This window comes from Centropristis striata, chromosome 9 (assembly GCF_030273125.1).
Source record: "Centropristis striata isolate RG_2023a ecotype Rhode Island chromosome 9, C.striata_1.0, whole genome shotgun sequence".
Taxonomy (NCBI): Eukaryota; Metazoa; Chordata; class Actinopteri; order Perciformes; family Serranidae; genus Centropristis; species Centropristis striata.
This window is the reverse complement of record NC_081525.1, coordinates 36,880,818-36,897,555: the sequence shown is the minus strand read 5'-3', so window position 1 is coordinate 36,897,555 and position 16,738 is coordinate 36,880,818. Positions and strand designations below refer to the sequence as shown.

Below are 16,738 nucleotides of genomic sequence, written 5' to 3'. Positions count from 1 at the left end.
GCTGGGCCAAGTGCTCAGCACCTGGCTGTCATGGCCCTGATGGTGCCTAATTCATTTTAACGTTCAAACACATGCCTATTAGATCACTGTCGAGCTGAAAGTGCCTGATTAGGGTTTTTATCAGTATTAGTCAACATGGGCTGTGAGCTGAATTTTTAAGGGCAAAAGTTAGATAAACAGAAGGGAGAGAAATCTTGCTTTCCTCCCATTTCTTAAGTCCCTCATTCTATCGAACTAAATCTGTGACTCAGGACGTACTGGGGAGAAAGCCAACACTCATCCCAAATATCCTTGTCAAAAACTCCTGATGATATATAAAAGAGATATTTTGCTACAGGAATGTTTATTGGTTACTTAAACCGTGAGAACTCCTGTGTCTTGCCTGTGTGGATCCAAGAATTTTAGCGTATCAATTTTAAGGTTAGTGAAGCTCCTCTTGATGGGTTTTGGTTTCTTAGTTAAGCTTGAACACTGAGCTGAAGGAAACAGCTGTAAATGGCAAGCCAGCCAGCCATTACACACTGGTTTCCATTGGGCTCAAATCTTTCAGCTTCCATTTTTAACATGACCGGCCCGTCACCACTATCTTTACTAAATATGACAGAAATCAAGGTTTGGAAGGCCCAACAGATGGAAATCTATATATACACACCCACAAATGTGCATATATCCAATCACAAACAGTTTGATTAAATGCACAAAAATACAGATTTGAATATGTCTTCAATTGTACCAAAGCATTAAACAACAATAACTCTTTGTTGATTGATTTGGTTGTTGGAAAATGTCAGTGTGTCAGCATTTACTTTGCCAAGTATTGAAATTTCTTACTTTCAAAAACAAAGTTGCTGTTCTATTTAGGAAACATGCAACAAGTGGCTGACCAGTGTTGCAACAGACTTCATTCTCAAGCCAAAAAAGCTAAAAACAATCACTGCAGTGTATTACCCTCTTCACTTTCCTGTTAGATCTCTGCTTTGCCTTCTCTTAACTTCAAGGTTTTTATGTTCAGAGTTCATCAACATGTCCATTCTGTCCTCCACTTTGACCCAAACATTAGCACACGCTCACTCATCCACTCACTTGTATCTTTGTAACGATCCACATTGACATAATGCATTCCCTAGCTCTTTACCATAACCTAAACCTACCTGTAATCTTAACCTTAAAACCAAGTCGTAACCCTCAAACAAGTCTTTGAAGAAGTGAAGATGGAAATGTCCAACTTTCCAAAAATATCCTCACTCTTTTGGTCGCTCACAGACACACACACACACACACACACACACACACACACACACACACACACATACACACACACACACACACACACACACACACACAGACACAGTCCAAATATGCTCACTAATAAAACTGCCAACAAAGAGCCCCATAAGAGATCCTAAGTGTCCAACATGATGTTTGTGTTAAGCAGTGTATTATAGGAGCCGACTTCTGGGTCTTGGGGGGAATGTTAAGCATGTTAATGAAGAGTGCATACTGAGGCTATTACTCAGTGTGCATTACTCAGATATGGATCCATTTAACACACTTACTGCACAGCCCATATGAACCATATGATGAAAAGGAGTCCTACAATTAATCCTGGCAACAGTAAATCAAAGAACAGCATTGATTGTCTTTAACAGGTCAGAAATCGTTTCCTCATTTAGGATTACGGGAAAACACTGCCAACAGAATTGCACAGCTTTCTTTCAATTACAATTTGATATAGAGAATGTAAAGCAGACACATACTACTACAGGAGCCAGAAGATAACACATGTCTCTACTGTTTCCAGTGAATACTTCTGGCCAGAGCAACCAGCTCATCTGTGAGCTTTGGTTTTCAGTTCCACAGGGGGAAATCAAGCAGACATCTCTGGTCGGCAGCAACGTCAGTACAACTACAAGACAATGTCATCTAAGATTCCTTTAACACCCAGTTTGGCAACCAGTCTGTCAAAGATGATTAAGCAAAGAAACTGACATTTGACAGACAGAACTAGAAGAGTTGGAGATTCGCCAAGGCCAATGGTGCAAACAATCCGACAGATAAAGAAACCAAGCTGAAAACATGATCTCCTCAACAGAGAACATGTTCAACAATGCTCAGTCTCCCCTTTACAAGCATTGTCAAAACACCCTTTAGGCACTAAAACTCGATCCGTCTGTGGTTGTAGTTGAACAAACACCACTTGTTAGGGTGTGTGTCTATGATGGAGCGGAGCATTGTTGGGAAAAAGTGGTATTGTCTTGTTTGCTGTTTCAGTACAACATGTTGAGTTCTCATACAGGAAATATTCCCACAATGAAAAAAAGTCACTCAACAGCATCACAACATGGGAAATTGCATCTTCTTATCACATGCTTTATCTCCTTGCTCTGATATTAGCCCACTGAAAAACAGCCTTCCCTTTCAAATATAATTGTCTGTAAAAAGTCTGTAAAAATAACCCTAAGCGTTACAGATCACAGTGCTGGCACAGAGCCTCTAAACTTTATTAACATCCAGAGTCGGCCTGGCCAGGCTCCCAGCTCCCTGCAACTTGGACTTACAAGCGTTAACTTGAACATCAGCCTCACTTTCCCAAAATCCTCCACTTCCTCTCTTCGTGTAGCATCTTGCTGTCCAGATTTTCTAAAAAAAAAAAGAAACATTTTGACAAAACACCAGTCCACCTGCAACTACAAAGCTGCCTGTGTGCTGACATTGCATGAAGAGGATGATATCACTCTCGGCACTGATGGAACCGTGACTTCAAGCAATACATAAGCTATAATAAATTTTGACTCAAAGATTCACTTGCCAGTGCTTTAAAATATATCACTGAAAGAATAATTCAATAGATATTGACTCTGTGTGATGAAACCTGGCTCTCTATCTAGCACAATAATGTGAACAGATCTATATCTGCCAAGACATAATGCACATATGAATATCTGACTTTAAATCAAGGGCAAGTTGTCACGCTCAGGGTTTGTGATTGATGTCAACCCACATCATTCAACAAGCAAGAAGACTTTTTCTCCAAGCAACCTTTATTCCGCCGTTCCTTTGTGCACTTATTAGTCCTGCTAAGCAAGTTAATACAGTGCAGGGGCTGGACTGCATTGCAGATGACTAGAGAATAAGTAATTCTTCCAGAATGCTGGGCTTCTATTAACAAGCACTAATAAAGTATATAAACTGCACTATTAGACTTTATAATGTCTTTCATAGTCCTCTGGGGCAGCGCCAGCCAATGGTGCAGTGAGCTGACTGGGCACTGCCCCATGGCAGCTTCCTGGCAGAGACGGAGAGAGAACAAGAGAGGGGATAAAACTCAAGCTTTTTGGCTGCTCTCTCCTCCGCTCTAATGAAGGCATTAAAACAGCCTCGGCTCGCATCGTGTTTGCCCATTTGTTTTTGACCACTCAGTTGTAGCCAATGTTTGATTGGCTGGCTGATTAATCTCCAACATGACCAGCCTTGTAAAAAAAAAAAAAAAAAAAAAAAAGGGGCATTTCAGACACCATTTAAACAAGTTGAGCAGTTGAAACTGTTGCTGTAGCAATTTTAAATGGTGATTTTTTTCCAAAGCTGTGATGCACTGAGCAAATACTACGTGTCGTGAATGTTACTCACATCCTGATCATAGCTAAAATGAGATAAACTGCTGATTCAGGAGTATTCTCTGGTGGGAAGGATTATCTGGGAAACTCCTCATAATTGACTCAGATGTCTAAAACTGCCCTTTCACACTCAAACAATCTGTGTTCTTGCAGCTTGTTTAGGGAGGTCAGTAAAGCCCTGATCCAAATGGCCACATCTCTCTCCTGCCATCTCTCTCTCACTTTCTGTCTCTCTCTCTTTCTCTCTCTCTCTCCAGCTGACAGCTGCGACGGCCGAGTCAGCTCTGGCAGAGGCAGCGCAGCGGCGGACGGCCGTCTTAACTGCCACAGTCAGAGTGGAGCGGATTTTTCTTTGATGAAACACAGCAGCGTCGAGCCAAGAACAGCAAGTGGCACAGCCGAGATGTAAATCAAAAACCCACCCGTGTGCTAAGTCATACACAGAGAGGTCTGCGAGAGGAGTCGCTGCTGTCTGAAAATGCATGAGTAATACAGACTGTATAGACATGTGGTCAGCAGTGGCATGTCTGTCCAGGCGTAAAGAATCAGAGAGAAGTCTCTTAAGCTTTGCTACAAATAGTTAAAAAGGTAGAACAAATTTAATTCACAAAGCCCTGGCAGCTTATTCCCCTCATCAGCAAAAGTGTAGTGTGTGAAACTTTGTGAGTATTTCTCAAGGCAAGGTTTAGACTAAAAATACCTTTTTATGATGACATATCTGAGCCAACTCTGCAGCTTTTTCTTGATTAAACCTAGGCCCAGAGCGCATTTCTTCTGGTATTCCAGTGATATTTCGACACTTACTCAAACCAGATCATATTTTTGCTGTGTGACTGGTTGGATTCATTGGCAGAATGAAAGTCAGAATTCCTTTGGTTGCACTGAGATGCAATAGTCATACCACACTGGTCACATAAGAATGAGAACATTTGACCTGAGCGACACCGACTATGGAGAGGGAAAAGGACAGCAGAGAGGTGGCAGAGCTAAAAAACTAAAGTTTTGTGTCCGTTTGTTTGTGGGTTCATACACGTACATGTTCATTTTGCAACTTCAGAGGACTAACCAGAAGATACTCAAGCATAAAACCATCACAACCTCCCATAAATCTCCTCCTCTCTCTTTGAATCCAAACCTCAGTCAAGTTGATGCAACACTCGTCTCTTCCGCTGCCACTTATCTCCCGTTTCCACACACGTCATGTGTATTCCTGGCCAAGTTTGATTGAGGTGATTCAGCCAAGCAGATGCCAGACCAGGGGTGTTCTCTCACTCTCCCTCTCTAGTGGCTGTGACTCAGGAAGCGCTCTCATTCCATTACCCAGCATTCCCTCCTCAGCGTCTCAGCCAGACAGAGGTTTACGGGAATACCGCTGCAGAATCATCACCGGGCCTCGGCTTTATGAATCAATGGAACATGCTGCAAACATTACACCCTGCAACACCCTTCCCAGGCAGCACCCTCGCATTTGCCCATAACTCACTGCTGAGCTCATACAAGACTCAAAAGACGTGGGCTGGGGCGCTCATGGGAATGTACTGACTGGTGAGAAAACTTGAGGAGAAAGAATGTTACTATCACTGTACTACTTTGATAGATATAAACAAGCTCGCATGTACAGTTCCACATGATATACAGGCACAAATGCAGAAAGAAAGGACGTCTGGTTATTTGTTAGTCAGTTCCTGTTGACCAAATCAAATGTAAAATATCAGTGGGTTAAAACTGACAAGTAACACCAAAAAAAATACTATAAAACCTCTTCACAATCTGGTAAAAAGACAAAAAAAATCTTGGTTAACCTCGGCTGTAAGTGAACCACAAGTTCAGTAAAAGGTCATATCCTCTTTTACCAGCAAGGAACCGCCTCTGATGGCTGATCAGTCTTTCACAATATCTGGTAAGAATAGCTGATATAACCTTCACTCGCTGTTACAACCTTTTGGCATATTGACCGTGGGTGACGTTAGGATCCTCAGTTATTCTGTCAGACTTCAACTGTACTTTATAGATTGATATTTTGGTGATCAAATTGACTTATTGTCTTTTCCAGAGAAGAGATCCGAAAAGGTTGTAGGGATTTGGCTTACAATTCGAATAAGAGAGGAATGATTAAATTGTTAAAATCCAATTTTTTGGGGAAGAAAGTAAATTTTAAAATGGCACAAAACTGAGTACTGTGCAACTCAGGAGTTGGATGTGCTATAATCGATTTTCAGCTCTGCTAGAGTATAATTTAAAAAGACATAATTCAAATTTTTAAGAAATAATAATATTTTTAAAGAAAAAATTTGGGAGACTTTTTCGCTTTTATTTGATCATACAGCTGAAGATTTGACAGGAAAAGTGGAGAGGGGTTGACATTTAGGGGCTGCCCGTCAGAATAAAACCTGGGCTGCTGCTGCAGCTTGGAATTGAGTCTGTGCACACGGGATAGACACTCAACTAGGTGAGCTACTGGGGCACCCAAGAAAGGAGAAAATATTTGGTTTGGGCACAAAGGCCTCTGTTCCATTCACACACACACACACACACACACACTTGAATCATTGACACAGGCTACCGTCATTCCCCTGATTCAGCAAAATGGGTATAACAGTGTCACAAATGACAACTGGCTCACAAGTCTAAACCAAAAGAAAACACTGAGATCCAACATGAATGAATAATACGATCTGTGCAAACATCAAAGCCAGGCTTCAAGCAATTAGGAGTCTGAAGTCAACAGCAATTTAAGAAATTCAAAACCTCTTGAAACAGCTGAAGCAAACATTTTTCCAGATTTAGAGCTGTATAAACATTTAATGTGACACAAATCTGAAGATTTACTCAGATCATAGTCTCTAGACAACTAGCAAAAGAAGGTACAGGAATGCAGTGGATATTTTAAATGTGAACACCAGTTCCCTTGTAGGTTAGTCTGAGCGGTATATTTTTCAGTATTTGATGATGGATAATAAGTACATTTTTGCCACTTTTTCATGATCAATTCATAAAGAGAAAATTGTGCTTTCAAAACGATGATGAAATCTAGCCTTACAGGAAAAATAGTAATGCCAACTGCCCCTGTTTCTATGCAGAATAATAATAACTAAAGCAAATATTTTGATTAGAATAAGTCACTTCACTAAAAGCACTTAATGTGTTTCTCTGTGCACACATATAACCAAAACTATTCACAAGCTACTGGTGAGCTGTCATTAAGCGTTTGACAGAGCAGAGGCTCAAAGCGTGGCTGTAATGGTTGGTTGTTTCTCATAACAGTCAGATTATCACCCCGCAGTCTGACATCTACAAATGCTGCTGGGGAAAACACAGGAAACTAAGTCATTTTGAGGAAATTCAACATTTGAGCCAATGCCACTTCGCCACAAAAAAATGTGTGTGTGTGTGTATACATATGTGAGTTATTTTAAAGTGTGGCATGTGTGTTTAGTGTATGTGTTCAGCATATGCTGGCACAGTGTCTGTATGTATTAGCAATGGATGCTGGTGGGGTCATACAGGTGTGCATACTACGTGTATAAATACTGTAATGTGCAGGTTTATAGAAGCATGTCACGGTGATGTGTGTTGGCAAAAGACAACAAGAAACAGCCATAGAAATGTAAAAAGTTTTGACAATCATTAAATCCAAATATCCATTACTCATCTCTTTACAGGCTGAGTCAACAGACAGACCTCTGCATTTATCTGAGAGAGGGACTTTGGGACTCCAGCACACTCCTCTAACTCAAACATTTTCCTCAAATAAGCTCACACACTCGGCAGCTTCGTCTCGGCCAGGAGAAACTTTAGTAAGGTATCAAATGATGGGAGAGTACACACACCATTCAAACCTGATATTCTTTTTTCAAGAGGGGTCAAGTGTTTTTCTTTGCAAGCTAAATATTTTCTTTGCTGGTGGGCTCTAATATTTATAGCACAGTGGACTCGCAGTGTGAGGATGATCATCGACTCATGAGAAGCACATGGTTTCCAAACCTATGCATCAGGTTTGACGGAGGTCACAGCGATTTGTGCTTCTTTCAAAAAAATAATAAAGAAAGAAAAAAAAAGAATTGTCGTCTGATTATTTCTGGTCAAATTTCTTAAATTGAAATGGCAATGACGGTGAGTTTGAACCAATATAGCAAAGGGTTGTCATTCAGGATACGTGGCCCGTAAAAATCAAATCTATAAAGTCTACTGACACAACGGCACTTCAGCTCTGTAAGTCACTCCTTCATTTACATGCAAGCTTTCTTCTTCTCTGTCAATCTTTCACTCACTCTATTATACACTTGTAAACACACATGGATGCACACAAACTGACGTAAAAAAAATTAACATACAGCGTCAATTTGCATTTTTGAGAGTAATTAGAAATAATCAAAGCTGCACTGAATGCCTCAGAGTACATCTTGCTGCACTGCAGTTTCCCCCCCTGAAAAATCCTAAAGATTTCAATGAAACATCAGCAACGCGTTACATTTGATCCCTTTTATCACTGAGTAATTCTTCGTATTTTGCACTCACAGGTTGCACAGTTAAAGGTCAGAAATCTCCCGTCTGAGGTAAGTTCTTCCTCTGGTGTCTCACTTCCATCAGGATAAATATTACAGTCTGTGTTTGTTCAAAGATTCCTTTCAGTATAAATCTAAAGTAATGGTTGAGAATGCAGTTCAAACTCCAGCTCTGTCCCCAAATGGGAGTATGTAATACGATCAGCCTGAAATGAGGCATGATACAAAAGACTGATGAGTACTGAGATCACTTTCATACTCCATGCTAACCATAAGAGACCATAAAAAAACACACAAAATGCCTACAAAAGAGTCCATATTCGTATAGGATTGAGCCACATTAGGAGTACAAGCTGAACTGAATAAAACGTTTAACTACTGAAATATTACAGGAAATATATAATAATAAATGTAGTCTTTCCAAATCATTAATGTGCAATATGTTTTGATGTGTCGTTGAAGCAGTATGTGCTAAAGGAAGTACATGTTGGCTTATTTTTTTTGCACTCCAAAAAGGGGGCTGAAAACTATTTTAATTCATAAACCCACAAGATATTGAAACTATTAAAATATCACTCAGAGAGTTAGAACCAAACAAACAGATATGTGTCTGCTGCAATGTTAATCTGCTCAACATAATCCACAAACGCATAACACATCTTGCATTCCCACAATTTACGGGAAGCGAGTTCAAAAGCGTTGCAAAGACAATGAGACGATTCATTCTGGTTCGGGATGCTGGGGATGGAGGGCTGAGGGCACAACTGTGCTCCAACAGAACTCATAAATGCTGAGACACATTCGGCAGACATATGGTTTGTGTTTAGCAAGAAGAAACAATAATCAAACCCGTTGATCCTCTTCTTGCTGCAAGGATGACTGCTAATATAAAAGTCTGTTCCGTCTAATCATAATTTAGGATGGGGCTGTAATTACCTCCGCCCTCTCACAACAACACTCTGTCTAAACAGGATGGAGCAGGCTTCCACAGAGACTCAAAGCCCAGTTTCCACTCTGGATGCTATCTATATGACAGTGCTCATTTCATCTATGTAATTGTTTTAAAGTTTTTTGCTTTCACTGATGAGCCAATTTTTTAGAGGCACTAATTCAAATATATATGTATGTGTATATTTTTTAATTAATACTGTTCAAAAGTTGAGAGAATGAGTAAACTATTTAAAATTTTAAATTAAATATTCTTAATTAAAAAAAGATATTGTTTTAAATTGGCAAAACTACAACCTGCCTAGTTTTCTATATTTAACTAAAAGAGCCAACATCCCACTCATTCTCTCCTGAACTGAACTGAACCTTGTTAACATCCATAGGAAACGCGCACTTGCTTGGCAGATATTCCACACACTGTACATCCCTTCACATGGCCTTCATGTGCAACAGAGACTTTGATTCTGGTGTTATTTATGAATTGGCGGAGGATCCAAGTGAGCTCTGGGTTTAATTAACAGACCTAATCCACAACTGCAAACAGGACTCTCAACACAAATACACAGCACAGCTGCTTCAAAGGATGCTATTGAGGAGCCATATGGAGGCAACATTATTTCAGATGATGGCTTTTATCTTAAATAACCTCGAAACTGCTAATTGTTTAAATTTTCAGGACTGACAGCTGCTGTTTGACTGAATGTGTTATTGTTATCCTCACAGTTTGTTTAATGATCATTAATATATTAAACGTTACCGAAATCAAGTCACTCAATCAACTTTATAACCTCCAAACACCTCAACCGCGTCAGTTAAGGACGTGTGGGCTGACATTTAAACCTAAGGGGGCCTACCTTGCACGGGCGGGAGAGACAGGCAGGAGCGTGGAGCTTTGGCTGACATATGCGCCTTTTCTTCGGACGCGCTGAGTCTCTTCGGGCTGGCGCAGTTCATGTGATTCGGGGTGTCATGGGTGCTCCGGCAAATCTGAGATCCAAAACCACCGCTCCCGGCTCGCCGCGTACAGATGTCCGCTTTGCTGCCGTACACGGAGAGCGACAAGCCGGTGAAGTCTGTGAAAGCTGGGGTCTGACAGTGGCTGACCATCCCGAACAGCGATGAGGGGTTCTGCATTGATGTCTCGGCTTTCCCATGCAGTGCGCTGCCGCTGCTCACATTACCTGCGCACACGAAAAAGAAAAAATGACTAAATCACTGCAAACTATGTCAAAACAAGTTGTTTTCCGCGTGCACCCATGCATTCAGATAAACAAGAAGAATCAGCACATTGCACACATACCTTATTCAATTAGCCAGTGAGAAACTGCAAAAGGTTTAATTACGCAAAACAGCATGTTTATCAAACTGAAGGGGAGAGCATCTGCAAGCCTGATCGATAGCATCCTCTCAGTGAGGATCAGCATCCCATGCGTCTCTCTCTCTCTCTCTCTCTCTCTCTCTCTCTCGCTCTCTCTCTCTCTCTCTCTCTCTCTCTCTCTCTCTCTCTCTCTCTCTCTCTCACTGATTGGCACCCCGATAGCTCCACTGGAGCACCAATCAAGACGGTGTCCGTGTTTCTGTGGGAGGACAAGCTGTGGATCAAGACGGCTGTTTGTTTTCTTCTGCGCTTGGATGTGAAGTTTGTGAGCTACTGCATGCGTCTATGCTGATATTTGACATGTATGCCCAGGCTTCAAAGCTCGATGTGGGACGAAAAAGAAATGTAAAACAGATCATCAAGCAAAGGAGTTCTCCAAACTTTGGTGCTGTATACACCCGTGTTGCGTTATCACACTGATCTAATCATATCAGCCATGTTCTGCTTTGTTTAAAAACATAATCAAGAGACTAAACACAACCACGGTGACGTTTAATGAAATAAAGCTCAAATTCAGCATTTTTTTGCCGATACAAAGCGGCAGACAATTCTTTTTGAACATTTATGCGATTGTAGGATATTGTGATTTTTTAAAAGAAAATTAAGCTGGTACACTCAGGACTTAATAAGACTGCAGGTTTCACTGTCATTCTATTTTATTGGTTTTTCAGAAAATGTGACATAATTTATGTTGTTAACGATTACCCCTCAAAAACCTGAATGAAAATGTGAAAAGACATTAGCTTAGGCCTATTAGCTGTATTATTATTTACACATTAGTGGTCTTTTGTTTATTTTGACCTGTATTATTGTTTTATCTGCATGCTTTTTTCAGTCATTGTTGTTTTAGTTTTTTGGATCGTTAAGTCTGACTGACTGAAAAAAAATAGGTCAACTAATCAAATTGATCACCAGCATACTTTTGGAATACTTGATTTACATTTGTACTTCCTTAAAACATAAAGAATGAGCTGCCTGGCTGGTGAACAGTATTTATGGGAAATGCTGTTCTGCAGCGCCATCTAGTGGTCTTTTCGAAGAAGGTAAAAATCCTTCTCAGGTCAGAAGTGACACTGTAACAACAAACATGGTTATTATTGTATTATTAGTTACGGCGGTTGGAACAAACTGTCGAGTTGAAGTTTATTCTGTAAGAGGTGTGGTTTGGTCTGTCCTGTCATTACAACGGGCCGTGTGCTGTAGAAACGAGGAAATGCAGAACGGGAATAACTAGATCTGATGCTGCCTTTGTGTGCTGTTGGAAATATGAATCCATGTGGATGAGCACGACCAGAGTAACTGAGAGATGCCCTTTAGTAGGATAAAAAAGAGAGTGAAGAGATTTACATCGATCATGTCTTGTGTGCATTTTATGCAACTACCTGTTCCTCCTTTGTCATGCTGTTATAGCATGCAAGGTTAGAAATCATAAACAACATATTTCATTAATTTTACTCATTTTCAATCTGCTGTGACATGCTTCTGACCAAATTTCGGGGGGCGGTGTATTTTACCCTCTTGTTTCTTAATCTGGGTATATAAACACAGCCACTAATCAGAAACAAATGATGGTGTACGGAAAACTGAAGACACATCAAGTGAATCAATGTGTGTGAGCCGAGGGGCGGTAACCGACATGTTTCAACAATCAGATGTCAGTTTTGTAAGAGGCTCTGTGAAAACTGGAGTTCATTACCAAGGAGCAAGCATGTCTTTTCACAGACTGCTGGTCTATTTGAGGACAATATGCTGTTTTTGCTTTTTGATCGGAATCAATCTAATAGTCTACATTATGCGTTTTGTTTCACCAAGTCTCGCCAAGAAGCTAATCCTAAAAGTGGGTGAAAGGACCACCATGACCCAGAATCCCAACTTTAAGTATGAAGATTGGGGTCTGACCTTTGGGACTATGATCTTCGTAAAAACTGCTGCAAATCATATGTGGTTGGCTCTCGGACAAGATGCGTTTGTTGGAGAAAAAGCTCCGGACACACCTGTGGTCACCATGCAGGGAGATAAATCAAGTGTCTGCAAGTACATGAAAGGTTCGTTATGAGATTGCAGCTTTTCATGTTTTAGTCCAGTTGTGTCCCTCTTTGTTAAAGTTAGAGGCATGTTTTCTCTGCAGGCAACAGACCGCTGGTGTTGAGTTTCGGAAGTTGCACCTGACCCCCGTTTATGTACAAACTTGATGAGTTCAAGGAACTCGTCAAGGACTTCAGCGATGTAGCTGATTTTCTTGTGATCTACATCGCCGAGGCGCATTCAACAGGTGAGTGGTCATTCTCAACATCAAATGTATTGGTGGAGGAGAAGCTGTGCATCCAAAAACCTTTTAGTGTGAAGGTGGCAAGAAAGCAATCACGATTTTATTAGCATTTTTATTTAGATTAAATAAACTCTCAAACATTTTGAATTTTGTACAGAATAATTTAGATTTATCAGTTGCCTAAACACAATTTTTTTGTCTCTGTCAGACGGTTGGGCCTTTTCCAACAACATTGAGATCAGACAGCACCAGAGCCTGGAGGACAGGCTGTCTGCAGCACAGATTGTGGTTCAAAAGGAACTCCTGTGTCCAGTGGTTGTGGACGACATGAAGGATGTCTCTGCCATAAAGTATGGTGCTCTGCCTGAGAGGCTTTACGTGCTGCAGGCAGGGAAAGTTGTCTACAAGGTGAGATCTGAGCTCCACAAGACACATTTCTAAACTTTAATTTTATGTGACTGTGATTGAAGAGTTTTATTTCCCTTCACAGTCAAGGCTTCACTAATGCAATCGCATAATTAACAGTAACACCAGCACTGTTGGTGTAAAGGTCTAGATGCTATCTGTACTCACGCTGTTGCATGCAAAGAGGCAGTGAAAGAAACATACACAACCCTCAAATTCTTGACATGGAGCCAGGCTCATGTCATGCCAGAAACATAGAATTACACAACATTAAATGGGAGAGACATGTCTCAGATTTCTTATGTTGGTGTGTTCTTTCTGTGGTATCTACATGAAAATGTCCTACCTCTCTGTGTTGTGTAGGGGGGCATGGGGCCTTGGGAATACGATCCAAAGGAGGTGCGTTTGTTCCTGGAGAAGATGAAATAAGGAGAATGTGTCAAGTAAAGCCATGCAATTGCTGTCCAACCAGTCGAATATAAAGAGGTCTCTGTAATTAGCAGGGGGTTGTGGGTGTCAATTTTGTAACCAACATGTATAACTCAAAGACAGACTGTTTTTTTTGTTGTTGTTTTTAATCAATACTCAAATTGATACACTGCTACATCTACATGTAATTCTATTGCTGCTCTCTGGCATCTCTTACATCAACCATTGCATGAGTAGAAATATTATAACTCATCTAAACTTGCGCTAAAGTTGCTTCTAGGCTCTCCTGTACTGAAAAAACATACTTCTCAGTGTTTCTTAATGACGGCTGCAGACTAAACCGTCGGCCTCTGCAGCCAGATGATGTGAGACACAGAGAGACAGTTCAGTCAGGAGATTGTGTTTGAAGTATCACATAGTGTACAGGAGATATCTCCTAAATTGTCTTAATTCCAAAAGACCTTAATGAAAGCACTTGTTTTCCACTTGCCTTGCAGATTCGGTTATTAACCATAAACATTGTAAACTGTATGAACCACTGTTTTCTATTGTCTATGAATGCTCCAAGGTAATTCCACAAAAGGCTTTTCATATGATGATTACAGTGCAAACCCTTTGGTAACTGTAATCTGATGACAGTTTAATCAAAAGAAAGCCTTCACTGAATCACCCAGGAGCATTCACATTCAGTGTATAATAAGCACCTTGTTAAACTGCCTGCATATCCTTTGATTGCTCAAAGAAAAACTTGTTTCTTTGGAATGTTTGCATTGTAATTAATAAAGGATACCATGGGACAACTCTTGCAGCAAGATATCAATTCACAAAAAACAACAACACACGCAAAAAGAAAAATGACTAAATCACTGCAAAACGTTTTTTCCCAATGCAACCATGCATTAATTTAGACAAAAATAATCAAGGCATTGCACAAAACGATACAGGGATTTGGTGGAACCAACCTTATTCAATGAGCCAAAAGTAAAAGCTGTGTTACGCAAAACAGCATGTTTATCAAACTGAAGGGGAGAGCATCTGCAAGCCTGATCGATAGCATCCTCTCAGTGAGGACCAGTCATCAGCTGGTGACTCTCTCTCTCTCTCTCTCTCACACACACACACACACACACACACACACACACACTGATTGGCACCCCGATAGCTCCACTGCTCTGCAGGATTCAGGAGAACCAATGAAGATCGTGTCCGTGTTTTTGTGGGAGGACAAGCTGTGGATCAAGACGGCTGTTTGTAGTTCTGAGCTTATATGTGAAGTCTGTGAGCTCCTGCACGCGTCTATGATGATTTTTGACATGTTTACCCAGGCTTCAAAGCTCGATGTGGGACGAAAAAGAAATGTAAAACTGATCATCATGCAGTTCTGCAAACTTTGGTGGTGTATAGACCTACACCCGTTTTGCGTTATCACACTGATCAAATCATATCAGCTATGATCTGCTTTGTTTTAAAACATATAATCGAAAGACTAAACACAAGCAAAGTGACATTTAATGAAATAAAGCTCAAATTCAGTGTTTTATGCCGATACCAAGTGCCTCACACATATTTATGACATTTATTATTGCAATTATATTTGGTAATGCTTTCAACATTTTTTTTCCACTTTTATTTGATCTTCAGCATGTTTAAGTGACAGATATTACAGGTACGTTGTAATTTTTCATACAGCAGATAATTTAACATAACCATTCCCTCTCCAAAATGTGAATAAAAAATCACGTTAGTTTATAACAGTTCACACATTGGTGGCCTTTTTTTTTTTTAATGCTGTTTAGTTTGACCTGCATCATTTCAAACGCAAGATTTTCTTGAGTTATGTATTTTGCTATTCTTTGGGTCACAGTTCATTACTTCTGACAAAATCGTCTACAGCATATCTTTTGAATATTTGATTTATAGTTGGACTTACTGAAAAATAAAGAATTATCTGTCTAGTCTTACCAAGGTTCATCATTGAGTTTTGAATTGTTATTTACTTTCACAAACCCAGTGATAAGAGATTCATTTTGAACAGTATTTGAGGGAAATGCTGTTCTGCGGCGCCATCTAGTGGTTTTTCCAAGGAAGGTAAAAATCCTTCTCAGGTCAGAAGTGACACTGTAACAACAAACATGGTTATTATTATATTATTAGTTACGGCGGTCGGAACAAACTGTCGAGTTGAAGTTTATTCTGTAAGAGGTGTGGTTTGGTTTGTCCTGTCATTACAACGGGCCGTGTGCTGTAGAAACGCGGAAACGCAGCACGGGAATAACTAGATCTGATGCTGCCTTTGTGTGCTGTTGGAAATATGAATCCATGTGGATGAGCAAGACCAGAGTAACTGAGAGATGCCCTTTAGTAGGATTAATAACTAAAGGATTAGTTAGGACATCTACTGATGTTATAATCAGTGGTTATCGTGTCTTAGTGTTGGCATTTTATGCAACTATTTGTTCCTCCTTTGTCATGCTGTTATTATCAGTAAAGAAGTTCAGACATAATAAACAACACATTTTATTCATTTTTCATTCTGCTGGAAGATAATGAACAAACATTTTTAAAACGAAATGCTTAAATCTGATTCTGGTTCAATTGAAACGTGTGACTCATCAACTACAACTTCGGTACTGTTGTAAGAAAGATCTAGTGAATCAATGTCTGCATTGAAAACAAGAAGTGGGCTATTGTTAAAATGTTATTGTAGATGTTTGCGAAATTAAAGATTGAACATTAGGGGAAAATGTTTCCATAAGCACACACTATTACAAGAAATAGGATTTTGGGAGGATACTTTATACACATTTTGTCTATTTGAAATAATGTAGAATATCCGCATCTTTAACTTTCAAATCATCAAGGAAAATTTGCCTGATGTAAATGGATGGTAAATGGACCTGCACGTATATAACGCTTTTCTAGTCGCTTTGCGCGCACTCAAAGCGACTTACACTACAGACTGTGCTCATTCACCCATACAGGTGGCCGAGGCTACCCTAAACGGTGCCACCTGCCACCATCGGGAATTCATTCACACACCGATGAACGCAGCATCGGGAGCAATTTGGGGTTCAGTATCTTGCTCCAGGATACTTCGACATGTAGCTGCGATGTTCAGGGATCGCACCAACAACCCCCGATCAGTAGGTGACCTATCAAACAACTGAGCCACAGCCGCCCATGTGATGTG

General features: G+C 40.3%; 2 protein-coding genes across 2 annotated transcripts in view; one reads left to right on the top strand and one right to left on the bottom strand.

Annotated features, from left to right (window-relative positions):
• The window catches only part of LOC131977626 (zinc finger protein GLIS1), a 90,268-nt gene that overhangs the window by 72,355 nt on the left and 1,175 nt on the right, over nt 1-16,738 (bottom strand). The window contains exons 2-3 of the mRNA XM_059341023.1: nt 13,466-13,530; nt 9,922-10,248 (exon numbers count right to left, since the gene is read on the bottom strand). Of these exons, the coding sequence (XP_059197006.1) occupies nt 9,922-10,248; nt 13,466-13,530 (392 nt within the window). The remainder of the gene's footprint in view (nt 1-9,921; nt 10,249-13,465; nt 13,531-16,738) is intronic.
• Nucleotides 12,121-14,264, top strand: LOC131977628 (type I iodothyronine deiodinase-like). The gene is made up of 4 exons (XM_059341025.1): nt 12,121-12,490; nt 12,574-12,717; nt 12,923-13,122; nt 13,483-14,264. Exons 1-4 carry the CDS (start codon nt 12,154-12,156, stop codon nt 13,546-13,548), a joined length of 747 nt encoding a protein of 248 aa, XP_059197008.1. The 5' UTR covers nt 12,121-12,153; the 3' UTR covers nt 13,549-14,264.